This window comes from Phalaenopsis equestris, unplaced genomic scaffold, assembly GCF_001263595.1.
Source record: "Phalaenopsis equestris unplaced genomic scaffold, ASM126359v1 Scaffold000002, whole genome shotgun sequence".
Taxonomy (NCBI): domain Eukaryota; kingdom Viridiplantae; phylum Streptophyta; class Magnoliopsida; order Asparagales; family Orchidaceae; genus Phalaenopsis; species Phalaenopsis equestris.
The window spans coordinates 57,847,334-57,864,786 of record NW_018164444.1 but is presented as its reverse complement, the minus strand read 5'-3'; the positions used below and the strand labels follow the sequence as shown (position 1 = coordinate 57,864,786).

Here is a 17,453-nt window from a genome sequence, read left to right as displayed (position 1 = left end):
GGTTCAGCATTCCTATTGAACCGAAAGCTTCTTGCTGAACTAATTGGGGCCGATTCAGCACCAATCGCTTTACTTCAGTCTATCGAAATTGGGGGAGCTTCAATTTCATTCATCGAAACTTCTAGCTCCTTGTAGCACAGAGTCAAGTTTGCCATGTTGAAGGTAGCAGAGATATTGTAGTCCCCTGATAGTTCATCATGTAGGTGTTGTCATTCCACAACACATCTTGATATAATAAATATGCATCATCTCTTGACACATCCTGAGTTTGAGTTATATATACATATAGGTTCCCGCAATGTAACTCTTGAATCCTTAAATCTAGATCATTCTTCTTTCACTTCTCGTACTTAGTAGAATGTAGTTGATAAACCAGTATGTGATTGGAAATCAATTCTGGGGTAAAATCTGTGACGGGTTACACCACTCTCACTAGCAACCACTCAGGAGAGTCATCTTCTTCACTAATAGAACTTGGATCTCATTGAAGAATTTTCTTCCTCATCAAGCTCCTAAGATAGTTAAGGCTGGGGTTCACCCCTCTTGTCTGGACATCTGATGATGGGTATTATGCTGAACTGAATCTAACATCTGAATAACTCCATATAATCTTCCAGTCATGCACAAAAGTACCACATTTCTGATGTACTGAACCTCCCTCAATAGAGGAAACTTAGAAATAAGTCCTATAGATTTGAATGATCTAATTTTCTCTTATCTGGGGTTGTCATGTCTTTGGTATCAGTTCCTCGAACTCAAGACTATCTTGGATACTATTCGTGAAGTCAGTTGGAGTCTCTCCCACAAACTCAACTTGGGCGGCAACACTCCAAACCCTAAGCAGGATTTGGCCATTTCAGCCTTCCTATTAAACCGACAGCTTCTTGCTGAACTGGTTGGGGCCGATTTAGCCCCAACCGCATTGCGTCATTCTATTGGGGTTGGGGGAGCTTCATTCATTCGTCTAAGCTTCTAGCTTCTCGTAGCACAGAGTCAAGTTTGCCACGTTGAATGTAGCAGAGATAATGTAGTCCCCTGATAGGTTGATCATGTAGGTGTTGTCATTCCACAACACGTCTTGATTGAACAAATATGCATTATCTCTTGACACATCCTGAGTTGGAGTTGTGTATAGATATAGGTTCCCGCAATGTAACATTTGAATTCTTAAATCTAGAACATTCTTCTTTCACTTTTTGTACTTAGCGGAATTTAGCTAATAAACCAATATGTGATCGAAAATTAATTATGGGGTGAAATTTGTGACAGGTTGCACCACGCTTACTAGCAACCACTCAGGAGAGTCCTCTTCTTCACTGATAGGACTTAGGATTTCATTGACAAATTTTCTTCCCCATCAAGCTCCTAAGACAGATTTGAAGGCTGGGGCTTACCCCTCCTGTCTAGACATCTGATGATGGGTATCATGCTAAATTGAATCTAACATCTAAATAACTCCATATAATCTTCCAATCATGACCCAAAAGGGCCACATTTCTGATGTACTGGACCTCCCTCAATAGAGGGAGTTTAGAAATGAGTCTATAGATTTGAATGATCTAAATTTCGCTTATCTGGGGTTGTCATGTTTTTGGTATCAGTTCCTCAAACTCAAGACCGCCTTGGATACTCTTCGTGAAGTCAGTTGGAGTCTTTCCCACAAACTCAACTAGAACTATGTTCATCTTTTCATCCTCAATTGGAAACTGGTCATTTTTCTGTGCCTTCATTGTTTTCAGTGTTTACTGTGTCATTATTAATTTTTCAAGAACGCCCTGCTCAGTGAAACTGATCACCATTCTAATTGTACAGTCTGATTCAACTTACCCAAATCTGTGGCAGTTGCAACACTTCTGACTTTTACAGATTCAGGGATGTGGATTGGTTCCAATTTTTCTTCTGACGTTATCGTCTTGGTTGTTCTCCTAGGTGAATTATGGTTGTAAGATACTGAGGTTGAACTCTGCCTGTAAAATGTGGTGGTCACTTGGTGATGTGCTATCTCCACTTCTGAAACTATGGTTTGAACATTCTATTTGTAGTAATCTGGTAGGAGCTGATACTATATCTTCTGTTTCATCTCCAAATTCTCTCATTCTCCCCTTAGACTCTCCAGATTACGGTCAAGGCTAATCATCCTCGGGGTTTCATTCTCAATGTCCGCAAGCATCCGTTGAAGTCGGCGGATCTCTTGCTACATCTCTTTCCTAGTAAGCTCGGGCATGTATCTTCTTAGTGGTATGGCTAGAGTTTAGAGTTGAGAAGTAAAAGAGGGTGAAAAAAATTGATTTTAATTTGCTGATTTTGAAAATTAGTAGGGGAAGATTAGGGTTAGGTTTAAGTTTAGCCGTGGTTTGAGAATAGAAAAACAAATTTTAGTGGAGAAAAATAGATGCTAGAAACCCTAGGATAGGATTGGAGTTAAGCTAGTTTTGATACCAATTGTTACCAGAGTTAACCCAAACCACAATGTAAAGACAATTATTATTGTTGAAATTCATTAGGGTTACAAATAAAAACTATCGACAATAGGATAAATACAAAGCATAAAAGACATCCTAGGGCGAGAATGATGGTGGTGAACGCTATCTGCACAACAGGTGGGTAATGGATTGAAGGTTGCAACAGTGGCAGGTGGCTGGTGTGGAGTGCAGCAACATCAGGGTCTGCTGTTGAATTGGAGGGGATAAGTGACGGAAGAGTGACTAACTGCTGGACGGGGGGTGGGGGGATTTGCGGGTTGGAGGCAGCAATAGGGAGTAGTAAATGAGCCTGTCGGGAGTAGGAAATGAGTAGGAAGTGGTTTTGGCCCAGCATGATGGCAAAGTTGGCATGCAGCCCAGCAGGAAGGCTGGAATAGTGGATCGTTGTAGAGTTGCAGTACAATTGGTTAGGCCGCAGATTATGAAACAAGAATAGCGGAGCGGTTGGATGGTGACGGTAGGGAAAACGGGGAAAATGGTAGCAAAGAGAAAGGACAAGATACATACCATTTCGGATGAGTTACAGCCGGAGCACTTTCTCGCTGTCAGATACAACTCTAAAAAAAGAAAAGGGTGCGCCGGCTGGTGTCCAAAGAGAAATCTCATCAAAACTAAACTTTAACACAAAACAAAGCCTAATTGTAATAAAAGATAACTAAGAGGAGGGGGTGGGGAGAACTCTCCCCTTGAGCAGGGAGACTGCACCGACTACTTTTTGCTGAACCCCGGTTCAGCCGCAAGCCCCCACATCATAAACTACACTTCTTAGTACTTTAATTTGCAAATCAAATCTTACTCTTCTAAAACGTAGCATCTCTATTTTGTATGGGAACATTTTTCCTCCATGTGTCATGAAACTTTAATTTCAGAAAAGGCCTACTTTCAACCGATTTTTGTTTTTTTAATATTGTTTTCTGAATTATATTTATTTTTTCCCAATGTGCCTCTTTTCTATCTTAAATTTTATCATCAACGCTCTTTATTTCCAGCTTTCAACTTTTCTTTTAATTGCAATATTGATTGTTTGTTTCTGTGAAACACGGCTTGGGAGTTGAGCAATTCATGCTAGCTACAAGCTTATACAACTTCATCGTTATTAAACATAGCTAATATACAAGGCAATTGATAATTTTTCATTGATTAATTTTCCTTGCCACAAGTAAACATTGCAATAAAGTTGATCCTAAACACTTGTAACAAACTGGTGCAGCCAAACTGATGAATGGCAATATGGATTAGGTTTTAGTTGATGTCGGGCAGCTAAGGGGCGTCTTTGAACAAATTAAGTTTTTTAGCCTGGTGGATCTCTTGGAGTTTATTTTTTGGAGAAGGAAGTTTTATGCAATAAATGCGTTGAGCTTCAAGTTTTTTGTGTATCACTACAATGAAGATTTGTTAGTCTCATATTTATTGCACTTTTGATTTGCCTCATGGACGAATAGAGCCTTGCGCTTTCTAGGGTTATGTACCAGGTTTGGATGGGTAAAATCTCTCTGTTGTGAGATATGTACTTCCTGACATAGAAATGAGATGCAAAGAACACAAGCAAACACAAATCGCTTATGTTGTTCGATCCAACTGGATCTACGTCCACGGGAGGGAATCAATCAAATAGTTCACTAAGACAAAAGAAATGGAGAATACATAGTTTATATATAGATATGAGCCCTCATCTTTCTTCTATGGCCTCCCTCTCAAGCGACACCTTGATACAAGGCCTCAAGATGTTTTTCTCCTCTTTAGCTCTCTAGCTATTCTCTCCTCCTTTGTGGTAGCTTAAGATCTCTTCTCTTGCTCTCCTAATTCTCACACCCTCTTTATTTATAGAAGCAAGAGAGTGGTAGGTGGAAAGTAGGTGAGGTGAGCGGTAGGTGAGGTGAGATGTGGTAGGTGAGCGGTATCACATTACAAAAGTGTCATTTTACCTTAGTTCAACAATTGGGGGTCAAAATAATAATTCTCCACTTTGACCTTTAATTGAGAAGCTTCGAGGTAAAGATTCCCTCCACCTGGCCCCTGAGAGGCCCTCAGCCCTTGCTTGAGTTTGCTAAGTCCAAACAGTACATGGACTTAGCAATCACGGTTCTTCTGATAAGAGAGTACAACCCCTTTTTCCTGACTCCTTGTATGACGACACGATGGCCTTTGGTTACTTTGATGCAGCCATTCTCTACCTTGAACGAGCATCTGCTTGACTCCAGCGTACCTAAAGAAATCAGATTTCTTTTGAGCTCTGGTACGTATCTGATATTTTTCAGTACTTGTTCAACTCCATCAAACATCCTTATCCTGATTGATTCACTTCCAACAACCCTGTGAGCTTTATTGTCTCCCAGTAGAACGGACCCATCATTTTCCTGTTACAGTGTCTCGAACCAGTCTTTGTGAGGACACATGTGGAAAGAACACCCTGAGTCGAGGATCCACTCCTTATTGGATTCAGATTCTGTTATCACCAGGGCCTCAGCAGAATCGTAGTGATCAAAGGCTACGCTTGCTTCTCCTGATTCTTCTGGCTTTTCTTGGTACTTATTCTTTCTGTTTGGGCAGTTCCTTTTGAAATGTCCGTCCTTGTGACAATAATAACACTTGAAAGATTCCCTTGATGACTGATTCCCGCCATCCTTGCTTGAACTTGATCTGTACTGACCATTTCTTGAATCTTTCCTGTCTGATCTTTCTCTGACAATAAGACTGTCTCCGCTGACTTCCTTGTCCCTGTCATGCTTCTTCTGAAGTTCTTTGGCTCTAATCAGAGATTGAACCTCCTCCAGAGTAATAGTCTGCACCATTTCATAGAGCATCACATCCTTGAAATGCTCGTAGCTCTTAGGAATAAAGTTTAGCAACAGTAATGTCTTGTCTTCATCGTCCATCTTGACGTTGATGTTCTCGAGGTCGTCGATGATCTTGTTGAACTCGTCGATCTGCTTTTGTCTTCATTCATTTTGAAGGAGTATAGGCGCTGCTTCAAAAAGAGCCTATTAGCCAGAGACTTTGTCAGGTAGAGTACCTCGAGTTTGGCCCAAAGTGCTTGAGTCGTTGTCTCCCTCGACACCTTCCTCAGAACTTTGTCGCCCAAGCTCAGGATTATCAAACTGTGGGTCATGTCCAGTATGCTGATCTTATCCTTCTCGGTCATGTCGGCCGGCAATGCCACCGACCCTTGCAAGGCTTCCGCAAACTTCTGCAACGCCCTGCTGAACCAATAGAGCTCTCATCTTTACTCTCTACAGGCCGAAGTCGTTCTTCTCGTTGAATTTCTCGATGTCAAATTTGTCGGAACTCGTACTCTTGGCTAGGATTTCTTCCAATGAATTCTACCTGCTGCCTTGAACGAGCATCCGCTTGACTCCAGCGTACTTAAAGAAATCAGATTTCTTTTGAGCTCTGGTACGTACCTGACATTTTTCAGTACTCGTTCAACTCCATCAAACATTCTTATCCTGATTGATTCACTCCAACAACCCTGTGAGCTTTATTGTCTCTCAGTAGAACGGACCCATCATTTTCCTGTTGCAGTGTTTCGAACCAGTCTTTGTGAGGACACATGTGGAAAGAACACCCTGAGTTGAGGATTCACTCCTTATTGGATTCAAATTCTGTGATCATCAGGGCCTCAGCAGAATCGTAGTCATCAAAGACTACGCTTGCTTCTCCTGATTCTTCTGGCTCTTCTTGGTACTTATTCTTTCTGTTTGGGCAGTTCCTCTTGAAATGACCGTCCTTGTGATAATAATAGCACTTGAAAGATCCCCTTGATGACTGATTCCCGCCATCCTTGCTTGAACTTGATCTGTACTGACCATTTCTTGAATCTTTCATGTCTGATCTTCCTCTGACAATAAGACTGTCTCCGCTGACTTCCTTGTCCTGTCATGCTTCCTCTGAAGTTCTTTGGCTCTAATCAGAGATTGAACCTCCTCCAGAGTAATAGTCTGCACCCTTTCATAGAACATCGCATTCTTGAAATGCTCGTAGCTCTTAGGAATAAAGTTTAGCAATAGCAATGTCTTGTCCTCATCGCCCATCTTGCCGTCGATGTTCTCGAGGTCGTCGATGATCTTGTTGAACTCGTCGATCTGCTTTGAGACTGATTTGTCTTCATGCATTTTGAAGGAGTATAGGCGCTGCTTCAAAAAGAGCCTATTAGCCAGAGACTTTGTCAGGTAGAGTACCTCGAGTTTGGCCCAAAGTGCTTGAGTCGTTGTCTCCCTCGATACCTCCCTCAGAACTTTGTCGCCCAAGCTCAGGATTATCAAACTGTGGGCCTTGTCCAGTATGTCTCCTTCTCGGTCATGTCGGTCGGCAATGTCGCCGACCCTTGCAAGGCTTCTGCAACACCCTCCTGAACCAATAGAGCTCTCATCTTTACTCTCCACAGGCCGAAGTCGTTCTTCCCGTTGAATTTCTCAATGTCGAATTTGACGGAACTCGTAGTCGTGGCTAGGATTTCTTCCAATGAATTCTATTTGTTGTCCTTTCAAGAACTAGGCTGAAATCACCAAAATGTTGTATTATTGTATAGCAACTAAAAGTTTTCAGCCTAAACCTGTCTTTTAACCTCTTGCTGTCCAAGAAATTCTCACCAAATTTCTTACATTCTCCCCGTGAACTCCACTGCCTTCACCAACCGAACGGAGAGCTCTGATACCTACTGACAGAGATCACACATGTTCACCAGAGAAAAATTTCTTGTTCTGTGCTCCCGCCTCCTTCCCGCAGGCACTCCTCTATTTCCAGCGGAACAAACAAGAATTCCTCTTCTGCCTCTCGCACTGGAATAACTGCCTCTCCAGAGCTGTTGCGTCTCGCCAAACTGCTCAGGTCCTCCTGTTTCGCGAACTCCCGAACAGGGAACTCCCCGAACCCTTCTCTACGCGATCTCCGCCTCTTCCCTCTGGCCAAGCTACTCGCAAGACCGAACTCCTGCTTCGAAATCCTCTGTTGGCAGCTCTGTCGCAAATTTTTAGCCCTCGCTCGGAGACTGTCTCTCCTCCGTCTCGCCGAACTGCACAACCTGCGGTGCAAATTCAGTTGATCAAAGCTTCCACTGCTCACTGAATCTGTCGCGATTCAGCTGCCTGCGACGCGATCCACTTGCTCCTCTATTCGTGAATGTCGAACTCCTCTTCTTTGTCGCTGGCCGCGAACACCTTTACGCGGACACCTCTAGCCAAGAAGTATGAATTTTCCCATAGACGGCGCCAATTGTTGTGAGATATGTACTTTCTGGCATAGAAATGAGACGCAAAGAACACAAGCAAACACAGATCGTTTACGTGGTTCGATCCAACTGGATCTACGTCCACGGGAGGGAATCAATCAAATAGTTCACTAAGACAAAAGAAACGGAGAATACATAGTTTATCCATAGAGATGAGCTCTCATTTTCCTTCTATAGCCTCCCTCTCAAGCGACACCTTGATACAAGGCCTCAAGATACTGAACTCCTCTAGCTCTCTAGCTATTCTCTCCTCCTTTGTGGTAGCTTAAGATTTCTTCTCTTGCTCTCTCCTAAGCCTCACACCCTTTCTATTTATAGAAGCAAAAGAGTGGTAGATGGGAGGTAGGTGAGCGGTAGTTAAGATGTGGTAGGTGAGCGGTACCACATTATAAAAGTATCCTTTTATCTTAGTTCAATAATTGGGGTCAAAATAACACTCTCATTATTCATTTCCATCAAGAAAATATCAACGAGATTTACGCAACTCAACCAATGTTTCTAGGGTCTTGAACTACGCTTGCAAGGCTGAATCCTGTCATTATTCATTTCCAACAAGAAAATATCAACAAGATTTACGCAACTCAACCACAATATTTTGTTTTTTGTTTTTTTTTTTTTTTTGCAAATGAACCCCATTTCTTTGTTCCACCACACCTGCTTTACGCTTCTATCGTCACTTCCTTTCTTTCCTGTGGTTTATGGGAGCTCAGGATCATTTTTTTTTTTTCATGATGTTTCATATTATCAAATATGGATCTAGTAAAACAAATCTAAAAAAGCAAAACAATCCTAATCCATCTGTCCGCTTTACCTACAATCAGCAAGGTTACAATGCCATGCCACAGCCGCTTCACAACAAAAGAATTTAAAAAATTCCCAAAATTTCATCATTTTTGTACACTTCCAATTATAACCAGCATTGTTTGTCTATACTTCAGACACTGCAATTTTTCCAGTTTTTCCAACATCTGCAAGCACCATACAAACTTGCTTCAAAATTTTGATATTTTCACCTTTCTTTTTTTCCTTGAATTGAATGTTTTGCTTTCTCAGATTTAATATTTTATCATCTAAGCAACCAATTTTTGTAACAGTTAACTAATTTTGTTTGAAAGCTTTATTCAAGTGTGAATTCAAAATTCACTGCTCTCTAGTTGGCTATGCTGGTATATCACTTTCTCTTTGGTGGTATCATTACTATACAGAAGCAGTTATTACTTAAATATCCAGAAGCACTTACACTGGGATAAGCTTCTTTATTTCAAGATTTCTTTTTGAATAATGTACTCCTGTTATTACTTACATGTTAATAATGCCATTCAAATAGATTAATGCAAGGGTCAGTTTCAAGGGCGATTCTGCAGGGCTTCCTTCCCTTGAGGAGGTGGGTGAGTTGAATGAAGATTATGAAGATTCAGCTGCTGGAGTTGATGGTTCATCATACACCTCAGAAAGTTTATACGCTGAAAAGAATGATTTTTCAGGCTTAACTGAACTCAATGGTCTGAGGAGCAGGGCCTCGGGTGATGTAGTCGGATTTACACCTGCTCATAGTTCAGGCACAGGGAAAGGAGAGCACAATTACAAGCGGCTTTCAAGCCAGCTTAGCAATGATTGGAGTCATGGTTGGAGTTCGGACTACTCGATTGATAATGATTTAGCTTCTAATTTTGAAGATAGTGATAGACTCATTGCAAGAGTTCAAGCAGCCGAGTCAGCAGTTTTACAGCTTAAATCAGAAGCAAGTTCATTACAAATCTTGTCTGATGAATTATCTTCTGAAACACAACATTTAGCTCAACAACTTGCCATGGAGCTTTCTTCGGGAGAGAAGCTGGCCAGAGAATTCAACATACTAAAATCTGAGTATTGGAAATTCAAAAATGATCTTGATGAACTAAAGGTAGCTTCAGCTTCTCAGCGTACTTCTAGAAGAAAATGCATCCTAGAGAAGGCTTCATTTGGGAATACACTTAAATCAGAAGCTGAATCTACCGACAGTGCACTTGATGCAGAGCACAGCAACCTATCCTTTGATTTTCAGTCCAAGTTGCTTCAAGGAATTTTTCTCATCGAATGTAAAGCTCAGCTGATTCAAAATAAGGCATGCTGTGGGCATAATGGCAATGAATTTGATTATATCTATTCTGAATTTAATGATCTAGGCAGCTTAATTCAGAATCTTAAACAAAGTATCGTCCAGGAATTGTCTGTAGAACCCGTTAGTCAAATTGAGACAACAAATGATCAATATTCATTGGTTTCAGCATCTGAACATGTTCAAGGACAGGGCGCTGTAAGATGTTCTGCTGATTTTCATCATTCAGAAGGTATGTTTCTGTGCTTAAATGATCACCAAGTTTTTTTCTTTGGTTAGCAGCCTTTTAATGGAAATTGTTGTTGATACAGACATTAAGGACAAGAAAGTTTTTGAACTTTCAGAACAATTGGATGTCTTAAAGGCTGAGAATAGAAATCTTGCTAGGAGGATTACACAAATGGAGTGTTACTATGAAGCACTTATTCATGAACTTGAAGACGGACACAATCAAACATCAAGTCAGCTGGAAAACCTTAGGGCTGAGCACTCATCTTGCTTTTATACGATTTCTAATCTTCAAAATCAAACCGAAAAATTACATGAAGAATTGAATGGTCAGCTAATCAGATTTGCCGAAGACCGGCATAACTTAGAATCTCTTATAAAAGAACTTGAAAAGAGAGCTATTTCCTCTGAGACAATGCTGAAAAGGGTTCGGTGGAACTATGCCATAGCAGTTGACCGATTGCAGAAAGACCTTGAACTGCTTTCCTTCCAAGTTCTGTCAATGTATGAGGCAAATCAGTGCCTTGCAAAGCAAGCACTTGCTGATGCTACCGAACAGCATCCTGATGAACATTCAGAGGAGATGCCTCTGTGGCATAGAGGTGAATGGCTGTTTTCTCCCAACCAAAAACAACAGAAATTAGCTCTTGCTGAAATTCAGCATGACATTTCTCTGACAAATGGCGATCACAATCATCGAATGCTTGGCAATTTTTCTTCCAAAGAGGAAAAAAAAGGCACCTCTCAAACTGGTTTATCCATGGCTACACAATTCCATGCCATTGAAGAACCAGATGCTTCAGCTAATGCATTAAAGTTGAATGATTTATCCTCAGCTGCTTCTATACATGATTTCATGCAGGAGAGAAAGGATCCGTCGCTTTCCCATAATTCATTGATGGAAAAACTCAGGAGCAGTTATCTTTACAATTTGATTATCCAAAAGCCCATCAATCATTCTCAAGTATTTGACAATTCTGAAATGTCATTTGATGTGCTAAAACAGCTCCACACAACTTCCGAGACTGAACTTTCAGAAGTAGTTTTGCTTTACACGCATTGGGAAGTTTATGCACAAATTTTACAAGAAACATTACGTGAGATATTTCCTGGGATTGGCCACATGATTGGGAAGGTAGTTGAACTTCAAGAGGAACTAAGACATTGTACAAATGATAAGGAATTTCTGACCCTTGGGATGCATGCTGCCTTGGAGGAGTCTAGGATATCAAGGGAGGCTGAAGCAAAATGCATATCTAGATATAATGAGTTAGCATCGAAACATCGTATTATGGAAGCAAAACTAAATGACACTTTAGACGAGAACAGTTTTCTTGTGCAGAAATTGGTAGATTGCCAGAGCTTGATATCAGACTCTGAAGTTTCTGAAAGCATGTATATGGCATGTGCTTCTGAAAATATTGAACTTAAAAATATGCTGAAAGAAGAAAAATCACAAAGAGACTATCTTCAAATTAAGATTAACTCCTTAATCGATGAACTGAAATCACTAAAGGAACAATATGAGAAAAAGTGCTCTTTGAACTCTGATCTCCAAAAAGGTGCCACTTATCTGCAAGACAAGTTGCGGGATCTTTGTAATTGTGTTATATTTTGTAGTCAGCAAATTAGTGATACTATTGATGATGTATTTGTAAAGGACGACTTAGACAGTGAGAACTATGATGCCATAATCTCTCGCTTAGAGCAGGTCCAACAGAAAGTATCTCTTAGGCTATTTAGTCTCCAACAAGAGAAGAAAGTGGCAGAGGAGCAAAGAGAGATTGCTCAATGTACATTAAATGAAAGAGAATCACATATCTTATACATGAGACAGAAGTTTGACTGTGAGCTGGAAAATGTCACGACAAAGCTGGAGCATTCTTGCACCAATGTTCAAAATTTACAGATAGAGCTTGAAGATGCAGTAAAAAAACTTAGGCTTAGCAAGGAAGCTGAAGAATGGCACATCTTGGAAAATAGAAAATTGCTGTCAAATATGTCCATTCTGGAAGTTAAACTGCAACAAGCTACTGATGAATGCAGAGTTCTCAGTAAAAAATTGCTTGCTAGAGAGGGCATTGTTAATGAAGAGCTTGCAAACACTAAGTTGAGGCTTAAAGATTTAATGCAGGAGAACAGAGACCTGTTGTCTTCCATCCAGTCTAGCAGTGAGACATCCGTGAAATTGGAACGTGAGATCTCTAGCTTGAAAGATAGTTTGAATTATGCCCATGTCGAACTGCAATCTGAAAGAAAAATTAGAGAAGATCTTGAGGTTTCCATCTCAGATCTTAAGTTACAATTAATGGAGACAAGTAAGCAGCTCTTATTCTTTAATGAGCAGAATGACGAATTGTGCTATCTTAGGACAAGGGTTCTAGACCTTGAAGGAGATGCACAGCGATATGTGGTGCTTTGTAAAGAAAGAGAGAGAAAAATAGATGCTGAAAGTTCATTACTTAATCTTGAAGTTGCTAATTTGGAAACTCATTTGATTGCAGCACTTGGGCAATCCATATCTGCTGATGTTGAGTTAACTTACATGAGATGTCAATTCTACTCTAAAATTGCAGAGCTTGTTGTGCATCAGAAGACATCAAAAAGCGTCCTTGAAGAGCTCCATTTAAAGCATTTAAATGCCATTGTTTCACTAGAAAAGTACATTGTTAGTGAAGCAGAATTGATGGCGGAAAGAGAAAGGTTGACAGCTGATCTCCTATCAGCAAAATACACACTTGAAGTCCTTTGTGATGAAAAGGAAAACCTTCTAGCCTACATAGATGCAAACACCATAAAGCAGGCTGACTTTGAAGATTTGAAGACAAGAGCTGCAATTTCTGAAACTAATTATGCTAAGGAGAAACAACAGTACGAGGATGAAATCTGTATGCTAAAAAGTATGCTGCTGAGGTTGGAAGATTTTGATGAACTGCTGTTATCGAAAGTCGAGTTAGATATAATGGTTGTTTTTCTTATGTCAAAATTAAGTGAACAAGAAAAACAGATTGCCTTGTTTGAGGAATGTGACTATGAGATGAGAAAATTAAGAGAGCAGCACATTGAGCTCAGTCGGAAACTCTCAGAACAGATTTTGAAGACAGAGGAGTTTAAGAATCTTTCTATCCATCTTAGAGAGCTTAAAGACAAAGCAGATGCTGAGTGTCATTATGCTTGTGAAAGAAGAGAGTCTGAGGGATCTTCCCTTGCGGTCCAGGAGTCGCTAAGAATAGCATTTATTAAGGAACAATGTGAGTCCAAGATTCAAGAGTTTAAAAATCAGTGTTCTGTCTCCAGAAAATATGCAGAGGAAATGTTGATGAAGTTGCAAAATTCTCTTGATGATATTGAGGCAAGAAAGAAAAGTGAGGCTTCTCTAGCCAAAAGAAATGAAGAAATGTCAATTCTACTATCTGAGCTGGAGACTGAATTACAAACTGTTGTGGCTGATAGGAGAGAATTGATTAAAGCTTATGACAGAATGAAAGCTGAACTGGAGTGCACTTTTCTTAGCCTCGAGTGCTGCAAGGAAGAAAAGCTAAAGCTTCAAAATTTGTTGAAAGAGTCCAGTGATGAAAGAGAAAAGATTAGAGTAGAACTGGACTTGGTGAAACGCTTGCTTGAGAATATGGCATCCATTACAGGGACTGGACTTGAAATGAATTATGAAGCAAATAAGCCTGATGCAACATTAATTGGGGAACTTCTAGAGGATTTAGTTGGTTCTGATGACCAAGTGAACAAAGTTGGTAGATATACTGCAAGTGAGACACTCGAATCTAGTTCATCCAGATTAGTATATGATATGAAGCTAAATAGCATGAATAAAGACACATGCCTGAGTCTTGGCAAACCGGTATGATTCATCAAATTCAAGTTTAAACAAAATATCCTACTTTAGTAGCTATTAAATTTTTCCTTTACTCTTCTGTTTGCCAATTGCTCCTGTGAATTCCAAGTCATGCTTATCTTGTCATATTCCTTTTAAGTTTATTTAAACTGATAGAGATCCTCATATGAAATGTTTTTAAATTCATTTAACTGATGGAGATTCTAATCAGTAGGATATGGTTTAGTTTGGAAAAGTGCTTTTTATTTTCAGAAAAATTTCTTCTAAAGTTTGTAGTTCTGTTTGAGAAAAATATAATGTTAGTAGATTAGTTGATTTATAACATCTTTTCATTCACCAACATATGTTAATTCTACATGGTTTCCACAGCATATTTATTTTGACATTACGATGTCCATAAATGAGGAAATGGTTGATTAGTTATCTACCATTAAAGTTTTTTACCATCATTGGCTTTATTAATTTTTTTATTTTTTTTGTATATATAACAACATATCAAATAATATCACATACAATATTCTTTAGGCGATGTTGCACCTTGTCTTTTAAATTTGAGGCCTCATGAATTCATGCTCTCTTCAGTTACTTTCTTTTGTTCTTGGGATCTCGCCACTGTTTTTTTTTAGTTGAAAGGGCATTATTCGGGATCTCGCCACTGTTAGTTACTTGGTTTTTTGCTAATGTATTAAGAAGTATATCTTGATCTTCCTGCTTTATTCATAGTAGATGCATTTTCCAAGTTTGTTTTAGACTTTACATCCATATTATTTGACAGAAAAATCTTTTGAAAGAACCTGTGGCAGAACGAGCAACTCTGTTGGAAAATAATGCAACACAGATTGCCGATATTAAAGAACATTTCAGGGAACAGCAGAGACTAATGAATGGCATGGAGCTTCTTCATAAACAGGTATGTCATCATTTTGGGGAACAAAACTACTCACAGACTCACTGTGGATGTTCTTACTGTTGGGAGAAAACTATTGCTCGTGCTTTAACGCGTTCACATGAGCTATCATTTAGGCTAACAGTAGCAGCAATCATTAAATTGAATTTAGCTATGTAATAGCATTAGGGAAGATAGTTTAGTTATTTTTCTGTTTTAAGTAATATGATGGTTCAGAAGCCATCAATAGAAATCCTTGTATGGTTTGTATTGTGAACTAGATGTCTCAGTTGTGAAACAAAATTTAATTATGAAAACTGGTTTATAGCCATATTAATTTATGGAGTGAAAAAAATTTAACTTAAAACGTTAGGATTGACTTCTAATCTTGTTTTGTGATGCACCCACCATTCACCATGCATGCAGTTGGAAAGGTTGAGAGATCAGAACCAGTCATCTGAGCTTCAATTGGAAGAGGATCACTTCGATGCTGATCTTCAAGATCTACATAGAGAATTATTACAATTAGATATGGTATGGTTATTTTAGCTCCGAGTAATATTATGGACTAGATCCTGATATTGAACTCATTGACGTAGGGCGTTTTATTTCTTTAAACATTGCAAATTTATCTTATGGCCTTGTTACTCGCCAGGCAAATGAACAATTGGGAAGTATTTTCCCTAAATATAAAAAACTCACTAGTTATGGAAATGCATTAGAGAGGGTACTGGCTTTGGAGCTCGAGCTTGCAGAAGCATTACAAGTAAAGAAATCAGGAAGTCATTTCCAGAGGTAAATTATGATGGTATTTATGTAATCTCATTCTCGCATTCTGGTAGAACCACATAACTTGATCCCTTATAATAACTCATTTATTTTAGTTGTTTAAGTTTTGGCTTTCAAGTTGTGATTTGCTCCTTTCAAACTTCGATTTACTCCTTTCCAACTTCGATTAATTTATGATATTTTGAAATCTTTAGGGCTTGTTTGGTAACACTTGTATTTTTTGTTTTTGCTTTTGTTTTAAAAATATATTTGTTTAGTGTATTTTTTGCATATTTTTTTTATTTTCAAAAATAAAATAATTTGTTTTTAAAAACACTCGAAAACAACTAAAATTTATTTTGAATGTTTTTGAAAACTACTAAGCATGATATATCATAACAAACATGTTGTTTCAAATCAAAACATAAACAAAACTAAACAAAAAATAAAAAGTAGAAAACAAAAAATAAAGTGATCTCAAACGGTCCGTTAGTGTCTAGCATATGATTCGTTGTATTTCATAGTCTATTTAGTGTCTTATATGCAACAGTTCCAATCTATGGGACTGTCATAGAGACCACATGAAATTTCTACTCGCGCCCATCCATTTTTATTATGTATTTAGCAATCCTGTTATTGAGACGGAACCCTCAATTAATTGTGTTTTGCATTGATTTTCTTCAGCTCATTCCTAAAGCAACACAATGATGATGAGTCAATACTTCAGAGTTTCAAAGACATCAATGAATTAATAAAAGACATGATTGGGCTCAAAAAAAGAAATGCTGCTGTAGAAACTGAACTGCAAGAGATGCATAATAGATACACCCAGCTAAGTCTACGATTTGCAGAGGTGGAAGGAGAGAGACAGAAACTAGTCATGTCTTTAAAAAATAGAACACCAAAGAAATCATAGCTTTCTGCACTTTTTGGTGCAGAAATTTTCACTTGTGCTGTGGCCACCACCTCTTCAGCAGACGAAGTTTATTACAAAAATTTGGGCATTTGTTGATAAGGATGCAGAAGCTGGATATTTACCAACGCCCCCTGATTGATCTTTAGGCTCCGGAGGATGACTGCAATTTATAATGTATAGCTTGAAAAATATTTTTTTTCTGCGGTGTAGTTTATGTTGTATGAAACGCAAGTTTAAATATTGAGATGTGTTACTTGGAACGTACTTAATATATTGATTTGAATCATTTGATGGATATCATTTTGTAGTCCCGCAAAGAGGTATTTTGAGATGAAACATATGATTAGGTACGAATAAACTGCCCCAGTTGACAAATTCTGGAAGACATCATATAGCAAAGAAAACTCAGCTTTTAATCGTAGGTGTTTTTGTTTAAATTAGTTAACTTGGAAAAAATTTTAGAATTCTTAAATCTAAAACTAAAATTAATGGTCCGGCAAACTTGTTACGTCGCATTAAATTTTGTATATGAAGCCGAGGAATTGGAGCGAGAACTTGTTAAACCGAATTAAATTTATGCCTCTAAACTCTTTTGAGTTGCTTTCTTAGTATTTGTGTTGTTTGTTCTATGTTTCTTCAATAATAGTAATACCACTTTGATTATTGGGCTTTGGGCTTCGTTTGAAATGAAGTTTCCTTCCCCTTTTTTTTTTTTTTTTTTTTTTTTTTGGGGTTCAAGTTGAAACACAATATATGAGACTTGAATTCACGATCTCTCACACACGCACACACACACTTTAACAGTCTAGAAGAAAAGAGTACAATGAAGAATGGTCCATCAATAGAGACCATGAAGCTCATTTGTCTGACAAAGAGACCATCAATAGAGACCATGAAGCTCATTTGTCTGACAAAGACAAGTTATCCAAGCCAAAGCATACATATATAGGTGTTTGCATTCATCCTGAGAAAATTTAATAGTCTAGAAGAAAATAGT

General features: G+C 38.7%; 1 protein-coding gene across 1 annotated transcript in view; it reads left to right on the top strand.

The window, feature by feature from the left end:
- The window catches only part of LOC110031675 (abnormal long morphology protein 1), a 23,005-nt gene extending 6,254 nt beyond the window's left edge, over positions 1-16,751 (top strand). The window contains exons 7-12 of the mRNA XM_020735008.1: positions 9,038-10,040; positions 10,120-13,892; positions 14,662-14,796; positions 15,199-15,306; positions 15,428-15,567; positions 16,225-16,751. Coding sequence (XP_020590667.1) covers positions 9,038-10,040; positions 10,120-13,892; positions 14,662-14,796; positions 15,199-15,306; positions 15,428-15,567; positions 16,225-16,456 — 5,391 coding nt within the window. The 3' untranslated portion in view covers positions 16,457-16,751. The remainder of the gene's footprint in view (positions 1-9,037; positions 10,041-10,119; positions 13,893-14,661; positions 14,797-15,198; positions 15,307-15,427; positions 15,568-16,224) is intronic.
- Positions 16,752-17,453: the final 702 nt, after the last annotated feature.